The sequence below is a fragment of the Chiloscyllium punctatum genome, chromosome 44 (assembly GCF_047496795.1).
Source record: "Chiloscyllium punctatum isolate Juve2018m chromosome 44, sChiPun1.3, whole genome shotgun sequence".
Lineage (NCBI taxonomy): Eukaryota > Metazoa > Chordata > Chondrichthyes > Orectolobiformes > Hemiscylliidae > Chiloscyllium > Chiloscyllium punctatum.
The window spans coordinates 14,995,419-15,015,552 of NC_092782.1; the positions used below are offsets into that span (position 1 = coordinate 14,995,419).

Consider the following 20,134-nt stretch of genomic DNA (forward strand, 5'->3'; position numbering starts at 1 on the left):
GTGTGCTGTACATACTCGAAAGTAGGGTTAATGTTGGTGGAAAGGGTAAAAAGACAATTAAAGGCTCTTTGTTGAAATGCATGCAGCACTGATAATTATATGATTGAATTAATGGTGTAAATTGAAATAAATAGTTATAATATGATGATCATTGCAGAAACTTGATTATAAGGTCACTAATTGAATCTGAATCAATTGTCATTTAAAATCCCATCTGATTCGCTAATCTACTTTTGAGGGCAGGAAATCTGCCATGCTAATGTACATTTGATTCCAGACCCACAGCAATGTGGTTAACTCTTAAGCGCCCCTTGGAATAATCTAGCAAGCCATTCCATTTTACCAAACCACTACACAAAAGGTCAAAAAGAAGTGAACCCACAGACAAACTGAGCAACAGCCTGGCATTGGCTGATGGGTATGATAGTGGATCCACAATGTCCCAGAATGCACCTTCCAAATAAGTGGGCATGTCCTGTTCCACCAGAGGTGATCGCATAATGGCCTATATTCGGGAAGGAGTTGTCCTCAACATTGACCTGGACCTCATAAAGCCCCTTGCCCACAAGTCAACCACTTGCTGACTGCCAGCTCTTTTCCTCCTCGCCTCTCCCACCCTTGGCTGATTGGAAAATTGCTAATTGGTATTGAGTGCCATTTGGAAGAAAGAGGTTGGAGAGGACGCAGAATGTTTTCTAGGTGGGAGGTTTCAATGTCCATCTCCAAGTGTGGCTCAGTAGCGCTCCACAAACAGGGCTGGCTAAGCCCTGAAGGATATAACTGCAAGATTGGGTTTGCAGCAGGTACTGAGGGAACCAGCACGAGTGAAAAATCTGCTTAAACCCGTCCCCACCAACTTGTTGCAGGTGCATCAGTTTATGACACTACTGACTACTTTGTCAAAGGCGATGAAGTGACATCTTCACAGTGAGGATGTCCTCCATGGTGTTGTGTGGCACTACCACAATTATCAATTCAAGTGATATTGAACAGCTCATGAGGTGTGAGGGGCAGCAACCACAATCTGGAACTTCTTGGCCTGCACTCCATGCAAGATTAACCCCAAGTCCAATTTGGAAAATCCCTCTCTGATCTTGAGTATTTGAAACGAGTCCAGGAGACCATGTTGACCAGACTTGTATCGTTTGATATTGCATCTACCTTTTATGTAAGATGTGATCTTAGCTCCAGCCCAGGACTAAGCCATTTTCTCTGTTAGTGTAAATTAATCTTCAGTCAGTGTGCTTCACGTGGGCTGGCTCTAACTTTGTTTGGAATTGCCCTGTCTACTACTCTACCCATTGATGTGTGTGGTCTTCTGAAGGGGTTGGACTTGTTTAAAGGGTTCTGAAGGTGAATGATTGCTGCAAAGTGTTGAACCCTGCCTTCTGGGTTTACTGTCCTATATTGCAGGATGTCATTTTCTCTATAACTATAACACTACAGCTTTGTGTGTCTATGACTTGCTCTGTCATTTTTAATGCACTTGTTGATTGGGAGGTGGTGGTGTTGCTGACTGAAGCAGTATTTGTTAGCCTTCCCTGATCACCAGTGTTAAAGTGACAGTGTTAAAGCAGGTTTGAAGGACAGAATGATCTACCCCTGTGTCTTGTGTTCTTACAGAATAAATCTGATCACACAACCACCTGCTGAAAGAGTAGCATTCTGCTGCAGTTACACTGTGTGGGTGCATTCCTAATGCTGCTGGTCAGTAAATTGCAGGATTTTGGCTGAAGAGGGAACAATGATATTTGCAAGGTGTCAGGATAGCATGTGACTTGAAGAGGAATTTGGTGCTGCTCCCACATGCTTGCTTCCTATGATTTTTTTTTACCAGGTGGTGGTGGCTGCTGTAGAGCCCTTGGCGAGTTGATACAGCACATGTTACAGATGGCAAACTGCACTACCACGTGGTGTGAACGTGGTGAATGGGGTCTGCTGGTGCAGCGTATTGTGCTGAGACTTCCTCAGCCAAACCATGAACTGAAACGGACTCCATCAATTAGCTGAGAAATCAAATCAACAAATGTGTGACCCCAAGTTTAATAAAGGCTCTGCCCTTGAAACTGCACGATGAAACTGACGTGTCGAGGGCAAACCTGTTCGACCTGGCAATATGAAAGGTTATGGCGGACTGAAAGGTTGCACAAACCCACAGGGTGATTACTTCTCCATAACTCATGCTGCTATTAAATAAACTGCACCATCCCTCTGCATCTGAACCACCTACTGGAGGACTGCTGAGGGAATGCAGCATGTTTTCCTCATTCCTTTGTCATCTGCTTAATCGTGTGTACCCTCCAGTCATTTTGGAACTGGGTGTGGTGGTGTGGTTAGGGTGGTTGTTTAGAAAACTAGGGTTCATGAGTTCAATTGTCACCATGGCCACGATAGTATTGAGTAGGAAGCAGGTTTGAAGGACAGAATGATCTACCCCTGTGTCTTGTGTTCTTACAGAATAAATCTGATCACACAACCACCTGCTGAAAGAGTAGCGCTCTGAAAGCTAGTGCTTCTAATTCAACCTGGTGTTGTGTGATTTTTAACTTTGTACACCCCAGTCCAACACCAGCATCTCCAAATCATTTTAAGAATGGAAGAGAGAAGAAATTCCCAGGAAGGGAGCAGGATTTAAAATCCAATGGTTTAACTTCAGTCCTTTTTATTAGTTATAGGAGACCTGTCATTGGACCAAACTGGGTCTGTTGGTCTGATTGCCAACCCTGGCTGGGTCAGTTTCCAGAGGCTGCTTCATATGACCTTGTAACCACTAGGATACTGCCCTCCCACTCCTGTCATTGCTCTACCCCCAGGTTTGTTGCCTCCTTGAAAAGCAAGGGCACTCTTTGTTACTTCATTGGAATTATTTTAGCTATCAGTCAAACAGCCAGTCATCCTCATCTGCTAATAATGCAAATAAAACCCTCTATATTAATGCCTGAGATTTTTCTCCTGGGTGTCAACTCTCAGAAGAATCTTTTCAATTCTTGGATGGTTGACAAGCCACACAACATGCCATTCTGGTTCAGCACTGTGTGGTTCAGTCATACATCCAGTCAATTATAATCGAGCAATTGTTACAATGCTTTTGGGAATCCTGTCATTAGCCAACAGAACTACACCACATAGTTTCGCATTTTTAAACAAAAACTTTTGTATATATTAAAAAAAATTAAACAAAGTAAGTTTAACACCATAGTTCATCGTCACTTGTGCTGTAAACCCCATTTACAGATTACTGTCCCAAAGATTTTCTTGGACATTGTCAATTTTGAAGGTTCACTGAACCTTGGGTTGGTTCTTCCAGGAGTATCATGGAACCATGTTATCCCATGACGGGAGGCCACTTGGCCCATCACATTGCCATAACCCCCTGGAATTCACTTTTCATTCTCTGTGATCCAGCTATTCCCCGAGGTGCAAAATTTTATGGGAGTCTGTTTATTATGTTTTTTGGATGAAACGACCCTCAAGCTTTTGTTAGAGCTCATGAATTAGGGATGGCTCTGTCCCTGTGCAGGTTGCTGGTAAACACCCAATCACCTTTCCACAGCCTCCAAGGTAATTCTGCTGCCCACCTTCTGCTACAAGACTCTTGAGGACACTATAGGTTTCTCCCTCGAGCTTGAAACTAGACACATCTTCCTGCTGCACTTTCCCTCATAAAATCCAAAGCCCCGAATTATTTGCCGCAGGGCGACAAAGGATTATATTTTCTAATTTTGGCTTGTGTTTGCATCCCTCTGACCTTACAAGGTAAACTTAAGTCTCATTTAACTTCAAGCTTGTTTGTGTTGCATTGTCATCAGATACATGTTATAGAATCGCTAAAGTGTGGAAGCAGGCCATTCAGCCCATCGAGTTCACACCAGCCATCCGACCTGCTACCTTATTCTTTTAACCCTGCATTTCCCATAGCTAATCCACCTAGCCTGAACACCTTTGGACTGTGGGAGGACATCGGAGCATCTGGAGGATTCCAGTTTTTCAACCAGATGCCCTGTTTATCTGTCGTTAATTTGCCATTCTCATCTGGTCTGGCCTACGTGTGTTTCCAAGCCCCCAGCAAAAGTGGTTGACTCTTAAGTGCCCTCTAGCTTGGTATGCCATCGCATTCAGTTGGGTTAAGTTCTAAAAAGCCTAACACACAAACCTAGAAGATGGGATGAGAATGAATAGGCTGTGCAGAAAGTAACTCCTGTCATAACAGGAACTGGATGTGTGGGTGGTTTTAAAAAAAAAAATGAAAAGATGGAACCAGGCTGGAAAGTTATTGGACTCTGTGTTGAGTCCTAAAGGCTGCCGAGTCTCCAAGTAGAAAATGAGCTGTTTTTTGATGATGTGCTGAGGCTTACTGGAACAGCAGGCCTGCAATGGAAATATTGGCGTGGGAAGTGCAGTGAAGTTATGACATAATATTGGTCAATTTTAATACAGCTTACCCATTCTCTCTCCTCCCAATTTTTCATTATCACTTATTCAGCTTCTCTTCAGTCCTGGCCTAATATCAATAATCCCCTTGTCTGCATGCCCCCTTCAGTTGTCTGGCTCGGCCAGCCCCTCGCTCTGCCCCCTCTCTTATCCACTCACATCTGATACCCCCACCACCACATCACACCCCAAAACACTCCAACCTGTCTTCAATATACATATCACTTTTTTTTTTCTCCTACCTGTTCAGTTCTAATGAAATGTCCATGTTTTCTCCAGCAATCTCTGTTTTTGTTCCACATCCCCGATAATGGGGGACCCCAGCACATCATTGCAAGCCTGATCCTTTCACATTCAGCCAGAAATACCAAGTGACTCAAACGTTTTTGGCTCCTTCTGTGGTCCCCAGCATTGCACATGCCAGTCTTCAGTCAATTCACTCCATTGCAAGTGATATGAGAAACAGCTGAAGGCAATGGGGACTGACATAATTCTAGCATTAAAACTGAAGATTTGTATTCCAAAAGTATCCATGCGCTCAGCCAAGCTGTTCCAACTATAATACTGACATCTACCCAACAGTGAGAAAAATTGGCCTTGAATGTCCTGTGTACATGGATGGGACAAATCAAACGCTGGCAAATACTGCCTTGGCGACCCTCCGTCATTAGTGAACTGGTTGAAGGGGTCATTGGCAATGATATCAGGCAACACTTGCTCAGCTTACTGACTCCCTACTGCCCAGTCTGCGTTCTGCCAGGGCCACTCAGCTCCTGACCTCATTACAGCCTTGGTCCAAATGTGGACAAAAGGGCTGAACTGGGTTAGGTGAGAGAGATTGCCCTTGACGACAAGGCAGTATTTCACTGAAAGATTAGGCTGGCCTTTTCTGCCAGTGTCTCTTTCCCTGAGAAGATGGTAGTGCCCCGCAGCCTTGAGCGATTACTATCCATAAGCTATAGTTCACCCAGAATGACACAGGGAGAGAATTCCAGGAATTTAACCTGCAACAGTGAAGGGACAGTGATATATTTCCAAGTCAGGGTGTGAGTGACTCTGAGGAGAATTACAGGCGTTCCCAGGTATCTGCTGCCCTTGTCAGATCCTTCCAGATGGGTGAGGTCATGGGAATTCTGAATGACCAATGGCATTTTCTGCTGACTGTTGTGGGAGTATCAAATATTAAGTCATCAATAAAACTGGGGGGAAAAAAAATCCTAGCTACATCTCCCTTTGCTGAACAACTTCACAATCGCGAAGACTTCTCTTCAGTCATTGCCTGGAGTTCCTGTTTTCAAAGGCAAAGTGCCTAGCTTGTTTAGTCTTTTCCTGATCTGATGTTATGTGCAGTGGTCACAGTTTTGAGTTATTGAGTGGCTGTTGTGTGATGGGTAAGGAATGCCGAGTAGACATCAGTGTTTTTCTGTCGGATAATGAAGAAAAATTGATCATTTTTGCTCCAGGCATTAATGCTATTCAATATGTCAGCCATTGACTTCATGTGGGCTTGAGGAACATTTTTTAAACTGATTTAATGCAAATTGAAATTCCATTGAATGAAAAGTAAATAATGAGCTTCACTGGTCTTGCAGTATTGATGTTATTATAGAGGACACAGAGTGGGCTTGTTTCATTAGAATGATGAAGGGAATAGCAGTGTGTGCTCTAGTTTATTTTTCTTGCTATCACCCATTATAACACTAACATATAAAATTGAGATCAGTCTTGTGTGTGTTTGCATATAGTCTGTGAACTCTGCATTACTCTGAGCGTACAATATGTCTGATCAGCCTGCTTACTTTGCTGAACGTATGATGATATTTCAAACCTTTCAACATGTTAGTAGAATGTTATGATTAGTAGTTATAGTAAGGGAATGTTGTAGGATGAAGCCTGTATCCTTGTTCAAAGAAATGCATGTTTGTCCCCTTGTTCATGTACTTTTATACCTGTGTATCTCTCTCTCTATTTTGTGTTTGGGAAGTTCAGCCTTGAGCAGTAACCAATTTCACCTTTGTGCTCAGTGACTGGCTCTTTAGATTGCTTTCGCCATTCGAGGGAAGGTGATCTAAACAATTGCTCAGCTGTGGGTCAGGTTGTTGCATTTAGCAAGGCAAGGTGGAGTTTGCAGCAGACGGGTGGACTGGATTACTGGTTGGGGGATAAGAGCCAGATAATCAATGCTGTGCTTGAACTCCACTCCTACACTCTTCACAGAAAATCCCACTTAGACCACAGAGTGTTCTTCCCATTTCATTCCCTGATAGAATCCTAACCACTGCAGGGAGTTATGCAGCTCTTGACGGGGACATTTTTCGAGACTCTGCTTTCGGTCATTAGTCTTGAGAAAACGGGTGCAGGTTTTGCCCTCTAAATTGATCGATGTTTCCACAAAAAAAAAGCCCAGTAGACCCTCAGTCAAGTAATCCTAGAACAGGGATTCTATGTTTCAGACATTTTGTTTTTTAAAAAAGTAGGCAATGACATTAAAAATGAGGATTACCAGATCAACTATTATTTCATTCAGTGCTGGAGCAGACTTAATGGGCTGAATGGCTTATCTCTGGTCCTAAGTCTTATGGCCTAACGAACTTTAAATGGAACTAGGGAAATTTCAGTATCAAGTTGGCTTGAAGCAGACTTGATTGCAGGGCTTCATGTAATTGGTCCACCAACTGCCCAAGCTTTCAATGCTACTCTAGTCATATAGTCTATATAATCTGTATAATATATCACAAAAATAAGCCATTCCACCCAACCTGTTCATGGTTTAAAAAGAAAAGTGTGATGCTGGAAAAGCACATCCGTTTAGGCAGTATCCGAGGAGCAGGAGAGTCAATGTTTTGAGCATAAGCTCTTCATCAGGAATGTTCATGGTCCTGTTGAACCTGCTTTGTTCACCAGTTTGCATATCTGCCTACTTCCTTCTCCCTCCAATATTAATCCAGCCTTCTCTTATACACATCTGTATTATTCACTTCAAGCATTCTTCATGGTTGAAGCCACTCCCTGAATAAAAGTGTTACTCCTGAATCCATATTTGATCTCCTGGCAACAACCTTATGTTGGTCTGTAACTTGGTTCTCACCACCATTGCTCTGCTCTCTCCCTAAACCCTCCTTATTCATATACCTATCCTGATGCCTTTTACATGCTGTAGTTGTACCAGCCCCCACCACTTCATCTGGCAGCTCATTCCATACGGTTTTGGACTCCCTCAACCTCAGAAAAAGACCTTGGCTATTCACCCTGTCCATGTCCCTCATGATTTTATAAACCTCTATAAAGTTTACCCTCAGTCATCAACTCTCCAGGAGGAAATAAGCCCCAGCCTATTCAGTCCCTCCCTATAGCTCAAACCCTCCAGTCCTAGCAACATCCTTGTAAATTTTTCCTGCACCCCCTCCAGTTTAGCAACGTCCTTCCTATAGAAAGGTGTTCAGAATTGTACTCTAAACGTGGCCATACCAATGTCCTATACAGCCACAATATGATGCCCCAACTCCTATACTCAATGCTCTGACTAATGAAAGCAAATTCTGGCGCTCCCATTTTGGTCACCCTCCACCGTTTTCAAGAGAATCTGCATTTTCTTCACATCTCCTGATATTGTAACACCGGAGTGTTGCAGGTGGTGTCAGGGCAGCACGGTGGCTGTGGTTAGCACTGCTGCCTCACAGCACCAGGGACCCAGGTTCGATTCCACCCTCGGGTGACTGTGCAAACTCCACACAGCTATTCTCCCTGTGTCTGCAAGGGATTTCCTCCGAGTGCTCCTGTTTCCTCCCACAATCCAAAGATGTGCAGGTTAGATGAATTGGCCATGCTAAATTGACCACAGTGTTCAGGGATTTGTTGGTTAAGTGCATTAGTCAGGGGAAATGTAGAGTAATAGGGTAGGGTAATGGGTCTGGGTGGGATACTCTTTGAGAGTCAGTGTGGACCTGTTGGGCCGAAGGGCCTGTTTCCATAGTGTAGGGATCTAAAAAAATTCGAGCATGTTCCCTTTTCCTTCTGAGGGTATTACTGGAAGGCATCTGTTCAATCATAGTGAGGACTTTTGTCTGGATTGTTGGTATGGCTGAAGTTAGTATGATCCAACATTTCTGCTTTGAATGAACATTTTCAACTGAATGATTTGTATCACACTCAGCGCTGTGGTAGTTTAATGTGTTCACAGGTGATGATCAGGTCAAGCCAGTGCCAATTCTCTGATCTTGGAAGTCTCTAGGACACCTTCTTTCTCCTGTAAAGATGTCAGTTACACCAGGTAGCTCAAATAATCTCTGCCTGTTCACATTTACCTTTCACAGAGTATGATGTCTTTGGCCTGATCTCATGGCCCATCCTCAGTCATGCATTGAATGCTCCTAGTCTGAAGAGATGGTCTGACCTGCAGATTCTGCTCATATCAACATCAAGCCTTCCCTAAAAGTGGTCATTCTTCCCAGCCAGGGAGCAGCATGTTGGCGTTTTAGATACCTGTGAGGTTGAATGGCCATGTTTTGAGTTGAGAGATTGAGGGAGAAAGCACGTTCTGAACTATTTGTAGTGAGTTCTATCATGGAGGACAGTCAGTTCCTCTGATACAGAGCACTCTTCAGTGTAAACTTATAGCATTTATGTTGCTGGTATTTTTAAGGTCCTCATCAATGCTGTCTCCCAATATGTTGATGGATAAGGGGTCAATCATAGAAATCTCTATATAGGCGATGTGGTTAGATTATTTCTTGAAGGTGGTCATTGCTTTGAATTGATGAGGCAGAACTGTTACTTGAGTCAACCAAGCCTGAATGTTGTCGTCATCACGCAATGGTTAGCACTGCTGCCTCACAACACCAGGGTCCCAGGTTCAATTCCAGCCTTGGGCAACTGTCAGTGTGGAGTTTACACATTCTCCCTGTGTCTGCGTGGGTTTCCTCCGGGTGCTCGGATTTCCTCCCACAATCTGAAGATGTGCAGGTCAGTGAATTGGCCATGTTAAGTTGCCCATGGTGTTATGTGCATTAGTCAGAGGGAAATGGGTCTGGGTGGGTTACTCTTTGGAGGGTCAGTGTGGACAGTTTGGGCCGAAGCCTGTTTCCACACTGTAGGGAATCTAACCTAATCTTGCTAGCTGAAGGTGCAGTCTGCTTCAGTATGTAAGGAGTTGTGAATGGAACTGAACTCTACAATAATCAGTCAGCATCTTCAAACCTGACTGAGGAGGGAAGGTTGGTGGAGATGATTAGACCTCCTGATCCTCATGGACTTGAATTTTATAAGACCACAGTCCTTTCTCCAGACAAAATCTTGAAAAATTGCCAATGTTCAAAACCTTTCATGAAAAGGTTAGTGTATGCTGTCCATTAAGGAAAGAAAGATATGTTGACACATTTGAAGAATGGCATTTGCCAGACAGGAAGAATGTAAAATTTAATATGAAATGGCCATTTATTACTTGAAGGCCACTAACATTATAAATCTCTGCACAAAACAATCACTAGTCTTTTCTCTTTTTAGTGAGATGAGTTTATTGCATATTTCTGAGCTATTGAATTCAGAACTAAGCATCTTTTATTAACCATAAATGGAAGTGGAGATAGCTTGGATAAATGCAGGTAACAGCAATACGTTTTGGCAGCTGTGTGTGTGCGTGTGTGTGTGTCTGTCTGTGTGATAGTTAATATTCTCTTCTCTGTGAAGCTAGCTTGCTCTCTAGTGTGAATCATGCCCCCCTCTTTTCTCTTCCTGAGTCAGAATTCACATGACACCACAAACTTTAAACCTGACATCCCAATCATAAACCTGTTGGACTATAACCTGGTGTCATGTGACTTCTGACTCTTCCTTTGCATTTTTGAATAGCCAACTTTTTGAAGGAAAATTGGATAATGATTTAAAGAGCAAAAGTTTGGAGGGCTATAGGGAAAAGGGCAAGGCAGTGGGGCTGGATAAATTGCAGTTGTGCAGAATGTGTGGATGTGAGGGACACACTCCTCCCACATACACTTTAAAACACTGTCAAGGTCATTATTAAAACAAAATAATCAAGAAATTTATTCTGAGCTCAGGTTCTATTGTCAACTTGTTGAAAAGAAGTTCTATTTCAGCTAAAATTATTGATCAGCTGAATTGTATATTTCCACTCAGTTACACAGAAGAAGCCACAGTGTTCTCTGGAGAAGATTCTGCTAGTAAGACACCATCACACCATTCACCAGCCACAAATGCTCAAAGGTTTAACTGTGCGTCACCATGCAAATTGAAGAAAACAATGATATACTTGACACAAATGTCAGTCTCTTCCACAACTGCATGATGTAATGCATTTCCTTTTCATAAATCATCCATTTTGATAGAAATAGCAGCAAAATGCACAATTATTTAAATGGTGAAAAATTGCACCATGCTGCTGTGCAGAGGGAGCTGAGTGTCCTTGTGCATAAATCACAGTTAGTTTGCAGGTGCAGCAGGTAATCAAGGCAAATTAAATATTGTCCTTCATTGTGAGAGGGTTGGAGTTTAAAAGTAAGAAGGTTATGCTGCAGCTGTATAGGGTGTTGGTGAGGTCACACCTGGAGTACTGTGTACAGTTTTGGTCTCCTTACTTGAGAAAAGATGTACTGGCACTGGAGGGGGTGCAGAGGGGGTTCCCTAGGTTGATTCTGGAGTTGAGGGGCTGATGAGATACTAAAGTAGACTGGGCCTATACTCATTGGAATTTAGAAACAAGAGGGATGATTTTATGGAAACATAAAATTCTGAAGGGAGTAGATAAGATAGAAGCAGGGAGGTTATTTCCATTTGCAGGGTAAACTAGAGTTAGGGGGCACAGCCTCAAAATAAGGGGGAGCAGATTTAGGACTGAATTGAGGACCACCTTCACCCAAGGGTTGTGAATTTGTGGAATTCCCTGCCCAGTGAATTAGTTAAGGCATCCTACTTAAATTCTTTTAAAGTAAAGAGAGGTTTTTGAACGGTAAAGGTGTTAAGGGTTATGGAGATGAGGCCATGCAAAGACCAGCCATGATCTTATTGAATGGCAGAGCAGGCTCAATGGGCCAGATGGTCTACTCCTGCTTCTTGTTTCAGAATTTGTAAACTACTAGAAATCTTCCTGGCCAAGTTGCAAACTTCACAATTGAATTTGATACACTTTTGCGTACACGATATTTAAGGTTTACGGATCCAAGGTGGACTTTTTAAAAAAAAAAAAAAATTATTTTATCGGATGTGAGCTGTTGTTGTCGCAGTTGGCTGCCACAATCCGTGTAGTCCAGGGGCATCCATAGTGCAATTAGGAATGGAATTTCAGGCTTTTGGCCCAGCAACACTGAAGGAATGGTGACCGAGTTCTGGTGCGTGTTTCAGATGGTGATGTTTCTATGGATCTGCTGTCCTTCTCCATCCAGGTTGTAGAGGTCGCAGGTTCAGAAGGAGCTATTGTAATAGAATAAAGGTAGAAATCCGCTGCGATCTCAAAACACCCAACAGCCTTAAGGGGTCCCCTTCTATTCCCGTGTCTGACAAGCAATGCTTTATGGTTGTCTCTTAATGCAATGTTAATAATTTTGAGGGGTTCAATTCCTGCCTCAGGCGACAGTGCAAACTCCACACCGACAATCTCCCCGTGTCTGCGTGGGTTTCCTCCAGGTGCTCAGGTTTCCTCCCAAAGTCCAAAGATGTGCAGGTTAGGTGAATTGGCCATACTAAACTGCCCATAGTGTTAGGTGAAGGGGTAAATGTAGGGGAATGGGCCTGGGTGGGTTGCGCTTCGGGTCAGTGTGGACTTGTTGGACCGAAGGGCCTGTTTCTACACTGTAAGTAATCTAATCTAATCTATAAAATGCACAACATAGAGGGCCTGAGAGAACTGCCACATAAGTAAAGCTGCTGTGTCCCTTTTTTTTAAACCAACATAGAACGCAGCGACTCAGTGGTTAGCACTGCTGCCTCACAGTATCATGGACCCAGGTTCAATTCCACCCTCGGGCAGCTGTCTGTGTGGAGTTTGCACATTCTCCCCGTGTCTGTGTGGGTTTCCTCCGGGTGCTCCGGTTTCCTCCCACTGTCCAAAAATGTGCAGGTTAGGTGAATTGGCCATAAGAAATTGCCTGTAGTGGCCAAGGATGTGCAGGCTAGGTGGGTTAACTATGGGAAATGTTGGGTTACAGGGATAGGGCAGGGGGCTGGGATGCTGTTTGGAGGGACAGCGTGGCCTCAATGGTCCAAATGACCTCTTCCCAGAATGTAAGAATTCTATGATACTATACCTAGAAAGTATTGCAAGTTTCCATTTTTGGCAGTGCTGTGGAAGGCTTATATTGGCAGACCCAGCGTAGCGTGTCACTTGGTAGAGGCTGGGTGGTTGCATGGACTGGCTTACAAATCTGTCAAGAATTTATTTAGAATTGTTTTTATTGTGGTATAGAATGTGTGCATTGGGTACTTCCTGTCTGTGTTGTCACTTTATTTCGAAACCATCACGACATTTTGAGCCTCTTGCCTTGCGTAATAATGTGGCTTGTGTCATCGTGCCTGTTGCTGATGAGCATTTGCGACTACAAAATGGAAAGAAAATGGATGTGCGACCTCGAGTCGTCACGCTCGGCAATCTGAAAATGAGTCATTTGTTTTTGCTCTGAAACTTTCAGTTTAAATCCTCTTTCGGTGCCACGTCTTAGAATGTCGTTTAACCTACTTCACCCTGATTTAACCCGAGTAGATTGGTTAAACCTGCGAGCAGGTACATCCACAGTTAACAATTCACCCCACGCAGTTTCCCGAGCAGTTTGAAAACTGAGTGTAAAAAGCAGAACACTAAATCTACCTTGAAAAACAAATGCCCTGCAGCTCCTGTTTGAGGATTTTATGTTCTTTGCGCGAAAGCCAATGTTTCATTTTCAGTCAATAAAAATCTGCTTGGAAACCACTGAGTTGTACAGTCTCTTATTTTATAATCCATGGTTTTTTTTTAATACAGCAAGAATCTCACTGCAGTGCCAATGTTTTGTACCTCATGTGCAATAGAAGAATGCTGTCAGTGAACAAAGGAAGTCATAAAATCGCCCAAAACTTTGGTTTTCAAGCATTCTCACAGGTTCTGATTTTGGAATTCCATTTGTTTTCCCTTTCTTTCCTAACACACAGCTCAGAAAAATCTCTGCTTCCGAGTTCATGTTGGCGGCTATAAAGAATCGTCCTTCCTATGGAGTGGGAAATGCAAAACCCGTGCGTTACTTAACGTGCTATCAGAAAAATGAAAAAAAATGTGCATTTGCATGGCGCCTTTCAATGAGTGATTTGTTTTTTTTAAAAAAAGTCTTCATTGTCAGAATGTGGAAAGCACGGCCAGTTTGTGTGCACGGTTCCCACAAGGTGATAAAAAGCAGATAATTCACTTCTAGTGCTGTTGTTTGAGGGCGCATTCTTAGTCCAGACACCAGGGACAACTTCCCATTGTCATCTTCATGACATGGAGATCTTCTGCAAGTACCTGAGGGGCAGACATGGCCTCAGCTTAATGTTTCCTCCTGAAACAGAGCATCTCTAGTAGTGCAACATTGTCCCTGTACTGCGTGGGAGTGTTTATCTCGAGTTTGTGTTCCAGTCTGAATGTAGCTCTGGAAATCTACTGTCCTGACTCAGCGATGAGGGTGACACCAAGTGAGCAATAGCTGCTAGGCATTTTGTTGAATCAAAGTGCTCTTGAGTGCCCAGGTAGAATCTCTCGCAGTTATTTCCATCAGTGCTACTGCATTTTTTATTTTAATGATGTTGGTTTGGTCCACTGTTGTTTCAGACAGTCCTAGAACCTCTACAGTGCGAAGGCAGGCCATTCGGCCCTTCGAGTCCACGCTGACCCTAGGAGCAGTATTTCACCCAGACCCATTCCTGCAACCCTGCATTTCCCATGCCCAATCCACTAAATCTGCACATCCCTGAATATTGTGGTGCAATTTAGCATGGCCAGTCCACCTAACCTTTTTGGAGGAAACCCACACAGAGAATGTTGAAACTTCACACAGACAGTCGCCAAGGGTGGAATTGAACTTGGGTCCCTGGTGCTGAGAGACAACAGTGCTAACCACTGAGCCACCCTGCCGTTCATGCCAGTTTGTGAAGCTAGAGAGCAAAGGTCCAACAGTGAATGTCCCTAAAGTCCCTCATATAAGGCCTTCTTCCATAAGAGGATATACTTTGGTCACAGAGGTAGCACAGAGAAGTCTGATTCCTGGGAAAACTGTTTAGTTAAGTTGGAGAGACTGGGTCAATTGAGCCCAAATTCCCTGGAGTTTCGAAGCCTATCAAATGCTGGTAGGTTTGAAGAGACTGACTGCAGTAATGGTGCTTGCCCTGGCTGGAGGATTCTGAGCAAGAAGCAATGGCCTCGGCATTTGGGCTAGACTATTTGAGACCAAGATGAGGACTTATTCACTCTGAGACTGGTGACCTTGTGAAATTCTCTACCATGGGCAATGCAAGCCAAGTCACTGAATATATTCACGAACAAGCTAGATTGCTAAATGTTAAAGGTGTTGAGGGGTATGGGAGTATGGCATTGAGATAAAGGATCAGCCATGATCTTGCTGAGTCGAGAGTGTGGTGCTGGAAAAGCACAGCAGGCCAGGCAGCATCCGAGGAGCAGGAGGGTCAACGTTCCAGGCAAGAGCCCTTCGTCAGGAATCATGATCTTGCTGAGTGGAGTAGGCTATTTTTTACATACCGTGTGCTGTCAGAGACTCTCGTGCAATGCGCATGAAGTTTCTTTTATTCACTCATGGGGAGTGGGTGTCACTGCCTGGCCCATCATTTATTGTCCGTGCCTAGTTGCCCTTGAAGGTAGTTTTGAAGTGCTGCCTTGAACCTCCTAAAGTCGATGTGCTGTCACTAAACCCACACTGCTGTTTGGGAGGCAGTTTCCAGGGGCCTGAGGCTGGTATATGGATTGGAAGGGAACTTGCAGTTGGTGCTATCAATGTATCTGCCTTTTCTTTTCTTTTTTTTCCCCTTTTCAAGCACTTATTACAACTGAGTGACTTGCTGGGCCATTTCAGATGACAGCTAACAGTCAACCATATTGCTGTGGGTCTGAAGTCACATAATGCAGTTTTCTTACCTCCAGAGTTATAGGTAATCAACACGTTCACGATTTTTATTAAATTCACATTCCAACAGCTGCCATAGTGGGATTTGAACTGCAATCCCCAGAACATTACTTGGCTCTCGGGATTATTTAATTCTAGTGACAATAGTATTGCCTTTCCTGAGGTGTGCACTATCCTTGTTGTTTTGCGATGTAGAACACATTGGAAGGGCACTAATGATGAAATTGAAACAACATGCATTTATGTAGGCACTTAGACAGATATCCTAAGGTGCTTCATAGAAGCTTATTCAGAGGACATGAACTCTGAGCAAGCCTTAACTATCAGAAGTGTTCACAACATGTTTTGGCAGGGTGAGTGTTCTTATTTTATTTTTCATGAGGCAAATCAAATTGACTTCAGTCTCCATGGACTTGCTCCTCTTAAATTCCTGGGATGTGGTAGTTTGTGTGTGGCATCGAAGAGAAGGGGTGGCAAAAGAATTGAGACAAACAATGATCAAACCTTGGGAGCTGGTTGCAGGGTGGTAATGTCGCTAATCTGGAGTAGACGAGCAGGAGGCAGGAAGAACACAGCAGGCCAGGGGGTGGAGAAGTCAATATTTTGCATAAAACCCTTCTCCAGCCCTGAAGAAAGGTTACACCCGAAACATAAACTTCTCCACTTCCTGATGTTGCTTGGCTTGCTGTTGTCTTCCAGTGTCCTGCTTGTCTACCTTTTGCATTCCAGCATCTTTTGTCCTGAACTGGAACTCCCCCAGAGGCTCAGACTAAGTTTCAGGAATATGAGTTCAAATCCCACCGTACCAGCTAGTGAAGTTTGGATGCAATTTTTAAAAAAGCGAAAATATTTTTGAGGAGGAGCTAAAGAGTTCCTCTGGTTAAAGTGGGAACAAGGTGCAGAGTTGGATGATTAGCAATGATTTTTCACTCCAAGGGTGTTACCTGTATGGAATGAGCTGCCAGGGGAAGTGGCAGAGGCTAGAACAATTGCAACATTTAAAAGTCATCTGGATGGGTATATGAATAGGAAGGTTTGGGAGGTATATGGGCCTGTTGGTGGTGGCAGGTGGGACTAGATTGGGTTGGGATGTGTTGGTCGGCATGGACGAGTTGGATTGAAGGGTCTGTTTCTGTGCTGTACACCTCTATGACTCTCATACTGACGGGGGAGCAGGCTCAAAGGGACATGTAACCACCTCCTGCTCCTATTTTTCTATGGGATTGATATTTCAACTGTAGAATAGTGGTGTTCGAGGAGTGTGAATGCATACTTCTGAACAAAGTCAAATGGATCAAGCTGACTTGCATTAAACGGAGTTAAAAAGCATCCTGAACAATGTGATTTGCCTCGAGCAATGTTCCCAATAGGAGCTAACTTGCAGAGCCTGGATATTTGTCGGCATCAAAGTGTTTGGTTGCTTTTGTTTTGAAGGGTATTTTGACCCAAAAGCAATGACTCTTAAATTGATTGTGCCGTTAAACTAGACTAAATTGGCAGTCAATGCGTGCGGATGTAATCCTGCATTGTGTTTGTTTCGAAAGTGATGATTTGCAAATGTTCCTTTTTTCATAGCAACCATTCAATCACTGAGTGCGAAACTCTTCCAGCAAGAATTGTGTGGATTGCAGACCCAGGTAATACCTAATTCTCTCTCTCCCTTCATCTGAACAGTATAGAGTGCTTGAACTATACATTAAGCCACAAGGTAGCCCAGCAGCAAGAACTTTGGTGCAAATTTACAAGACCTTAAGTCTTGTTACCCGTTTGGGTATTTGAACAAGTGCCTGAAAAGTTTGCAAAAAGTGGAGCAACTCCAGGTCAATGAACACGTCCTGATGCTTTTTGGAAATGTTTTCAATCCAACTTATTTTAATTTGAAATCTATAGAAAGACAATGTGTGTTTACAACTGCTATTTTAGTTTTTTTTGTGCTTGAGTTTTTTGTGCTTGATGTGGGATTGCACAATTGGGTAGTTTTTGCTGTTAATCCCCCTCTCTGTCTCCTTTTAATCGCATTTTGTCAGTGGAACAAGGAATTAAATGAAAGCTAAATTTCTCAGGTGTGATTCTTTTTAAAGAGTCCGGTTCTCTGGCTTGTCTTGTTCTATTAATGCTTTTCCTCTGATAGATCAGGGGACGCTGGTCTGGAAGTTCTGGACTTTCAAGTTTTTCCTAAGTGGAAAGCTAGAAAGCACAGGCAAACTTAAGAAGGTGTAGGGTTTTGGTTTGCAATCAGTAACTTGCTGATTTTAGGTGGTTCCAATCCCCCCCTCCAGATCCCTGGTTCTGACACTGGGCTAATTTAGGGAATGTGAAATGAAGAAGGTCCATAGACAGGTGTTTCAGGTAAAAGAATCTCTACATGTATTTGTGTACAAGAAATACTGGTTTAAAAAGTTCTGAACGGTAAAATTGACCCCTTCAGTTATACAGAGGGCAGTAATGAAATACACAATTTAAATTAAACACTTAGAAGCTAAAACAGCAGTTTTAATTATAGAAACTTTAATCGGACTTCCTATCCTTGGGGTCCCTGCACTGTCACCTTTCCCTCCCTGCTAGTTAGGCTGGAAACTTTTTTGGGGTCTCGGGAGTTTAAGCTCACTACTCGGGAGAACACTGTTTTTAAGTATTCCTGATGAAGGGCATATGCCCGAAACATTGATTCTCCTGCTCCTCTGATGCTGTCTGACCGGCTGTGCTTTTCCAGCACCACACTGCTGACACAGTTTTAAAGTGTGTCTGGTTGCTGAGGTTCTTCCTGTCAGTCCTTTTGGCTTGGAACAGGCCTGTGTCCGGAAGCTGCTGTTGGGATAGTACTTGGTTGGCATACCCCCCCCCCCCTCTTGTGATGATGCCCTTGCTTTGTCTTCCCCATTCAGCTTCTCTGTTCGGCCTCTGTGGTCTTGGTTCCGGAACTGTTTGTTGGGGCCGGAGCCTGTGGGGAAGCTGTTTCTGCAGAAGTTTGTTATTGATAAAGCTCTCCCCTCAGCTCAGATCAGAGCTGGCAGATATACAGACTGTGTGACCTGCTATCTCCCCTCAAAACTGATCTGTTCATTGTGATTTGGAGATGACCGTTGTTGGACTGGGGGTGGACAAAGTTAAAAATCACACAACACCAGGTTATAGTCCAACAGGTTTAATTGGAAGCAGACAAGCTCCTGATGAAGGAGCAGCGCTCTGAAAGCTAATGCTTCCAAATTAACCTGTTGGACCTTAATCTGATGTTATGTGATTTTTCACAATGTTCATTGTTTCTTTCTGAAGTCAGTTGGTTTCCTGCTGGGTAGAGCCTGTGTGAACAGATTTTGATTGCGATTGAATGTGCAGTATCTTTGTAGGCTCCATACTGTCTCCGCTGAGTAGGCGAAGGTATAGACGTTAGTTTCAGTCTGGAGTGTTAGGTTTAGTTGATTTTCCTTTTGGATGAGGGTGTAAGTTGGCTGAACAGTAGTCCCAGAGTGAAATCATTCTGCCTCTATGTATTTGTTGCAGCCTGAGCTCTGGATTTTGCCCAGTGTTTTTTGGTGTTAGAAAAGCCTAGGGTCTTGCCCAGTATTTTAGATGAGGGGAATTTTGCTCACATGCAACCTAGGAAGGCTGCATTTGCCATATTAGATTAAGACAAATGAGTGGGAGCCCATTGGGGGTGTCAATATCAAGGTGGTCCATCTCCTGCTTTGCTGCCATATTGATTTGTCCCGAGGCAGACTTAGCTGGCTGAACTCTATAAAACCAACTCCAAAGTTTCCTGCAGAAACTTATTGTTTTTTAAATTGCAGAGCTGTTTACATTTTTTTACCTGAATGCAGAGGCTTCCATCTCCCTCCACTGTTTTATCACCTAGGCCTGTAACTGTCCCCACGTGACTCCGGCTCCAAATCCCAGCCCAGCACATTGTTACTGATATGTGAGCCAGGCTGAGGTGCAGGGGCTTCTGGGACCTTACCATTTGTACGTGGGGAGGGAGATGCACAAAAAATCCATTACTTCCAAATGTCTGGGCGATCCGCTGTCGCCTCCTAGATTACTACTGCAGTTCATGTTCTGCCTGCTCTTTGGTTGATTTCTACTTTTCTGCTCTATTGCATGGAAACTGAGCCTGACATTACCCCCTCTCTGTAAGAAATGGCAGCCATGGCTAGCTTGTATTATTTTTCTTGAGACATAGAGTGTGGTTTGTGTATGTAATGAACTTCCCGAGGGAAGTGGTGGATGCAGGTACAGTTACAATGTTGAAAAGAGATTTGGGTGTACGTGAATAGGAATGTTCTGCAGGGATATGGACCAAGTGCAGGCAAGTGGGACTAGTTGAGTTTTGGGTTATGGTTAGCATGTAGTGACGGGTCTGTTTCTGTGCTGTATGACTCTATCACTTGAAGGTGCAAAATGTTGATGTCTTTGCATTTCAAGCATACCTGGCACAGTACAGGAGATGTGCAAAGCAAAAGTCTCATCTATTATGTCCCAACAATATATTAGCATCTCTGAGAATAGGGCTCCCAATTGCATATTGTAGACTGGGCATAGAGCCAACAGAGCCATTTTGCTGGTAAGGATCCAAGAAAACATTATAAAAGTGTACAATCCAAAAATGATTACAGGAG

General features: G+C 43.5%; 1 protein-coding gene across 1 annotated transcript in view; it reads left to right on the forward strand.

The window, feature by feature from the left end:
* Positions 1-20,134, forward strand: part of lrmp (lymphoid-restricted membrane protein) — a 165,181-nt gene that overhangs the window by 88,549 nt on the left and 56,498 nt on the right. The window contains 1 exon segment of the mRNA XM_072562048.1: positions 17,097-17,158. Within this exon segment, the coding sequence (XP_072418149.1) occupies positions 17,097-17,158 (62 nt within the window).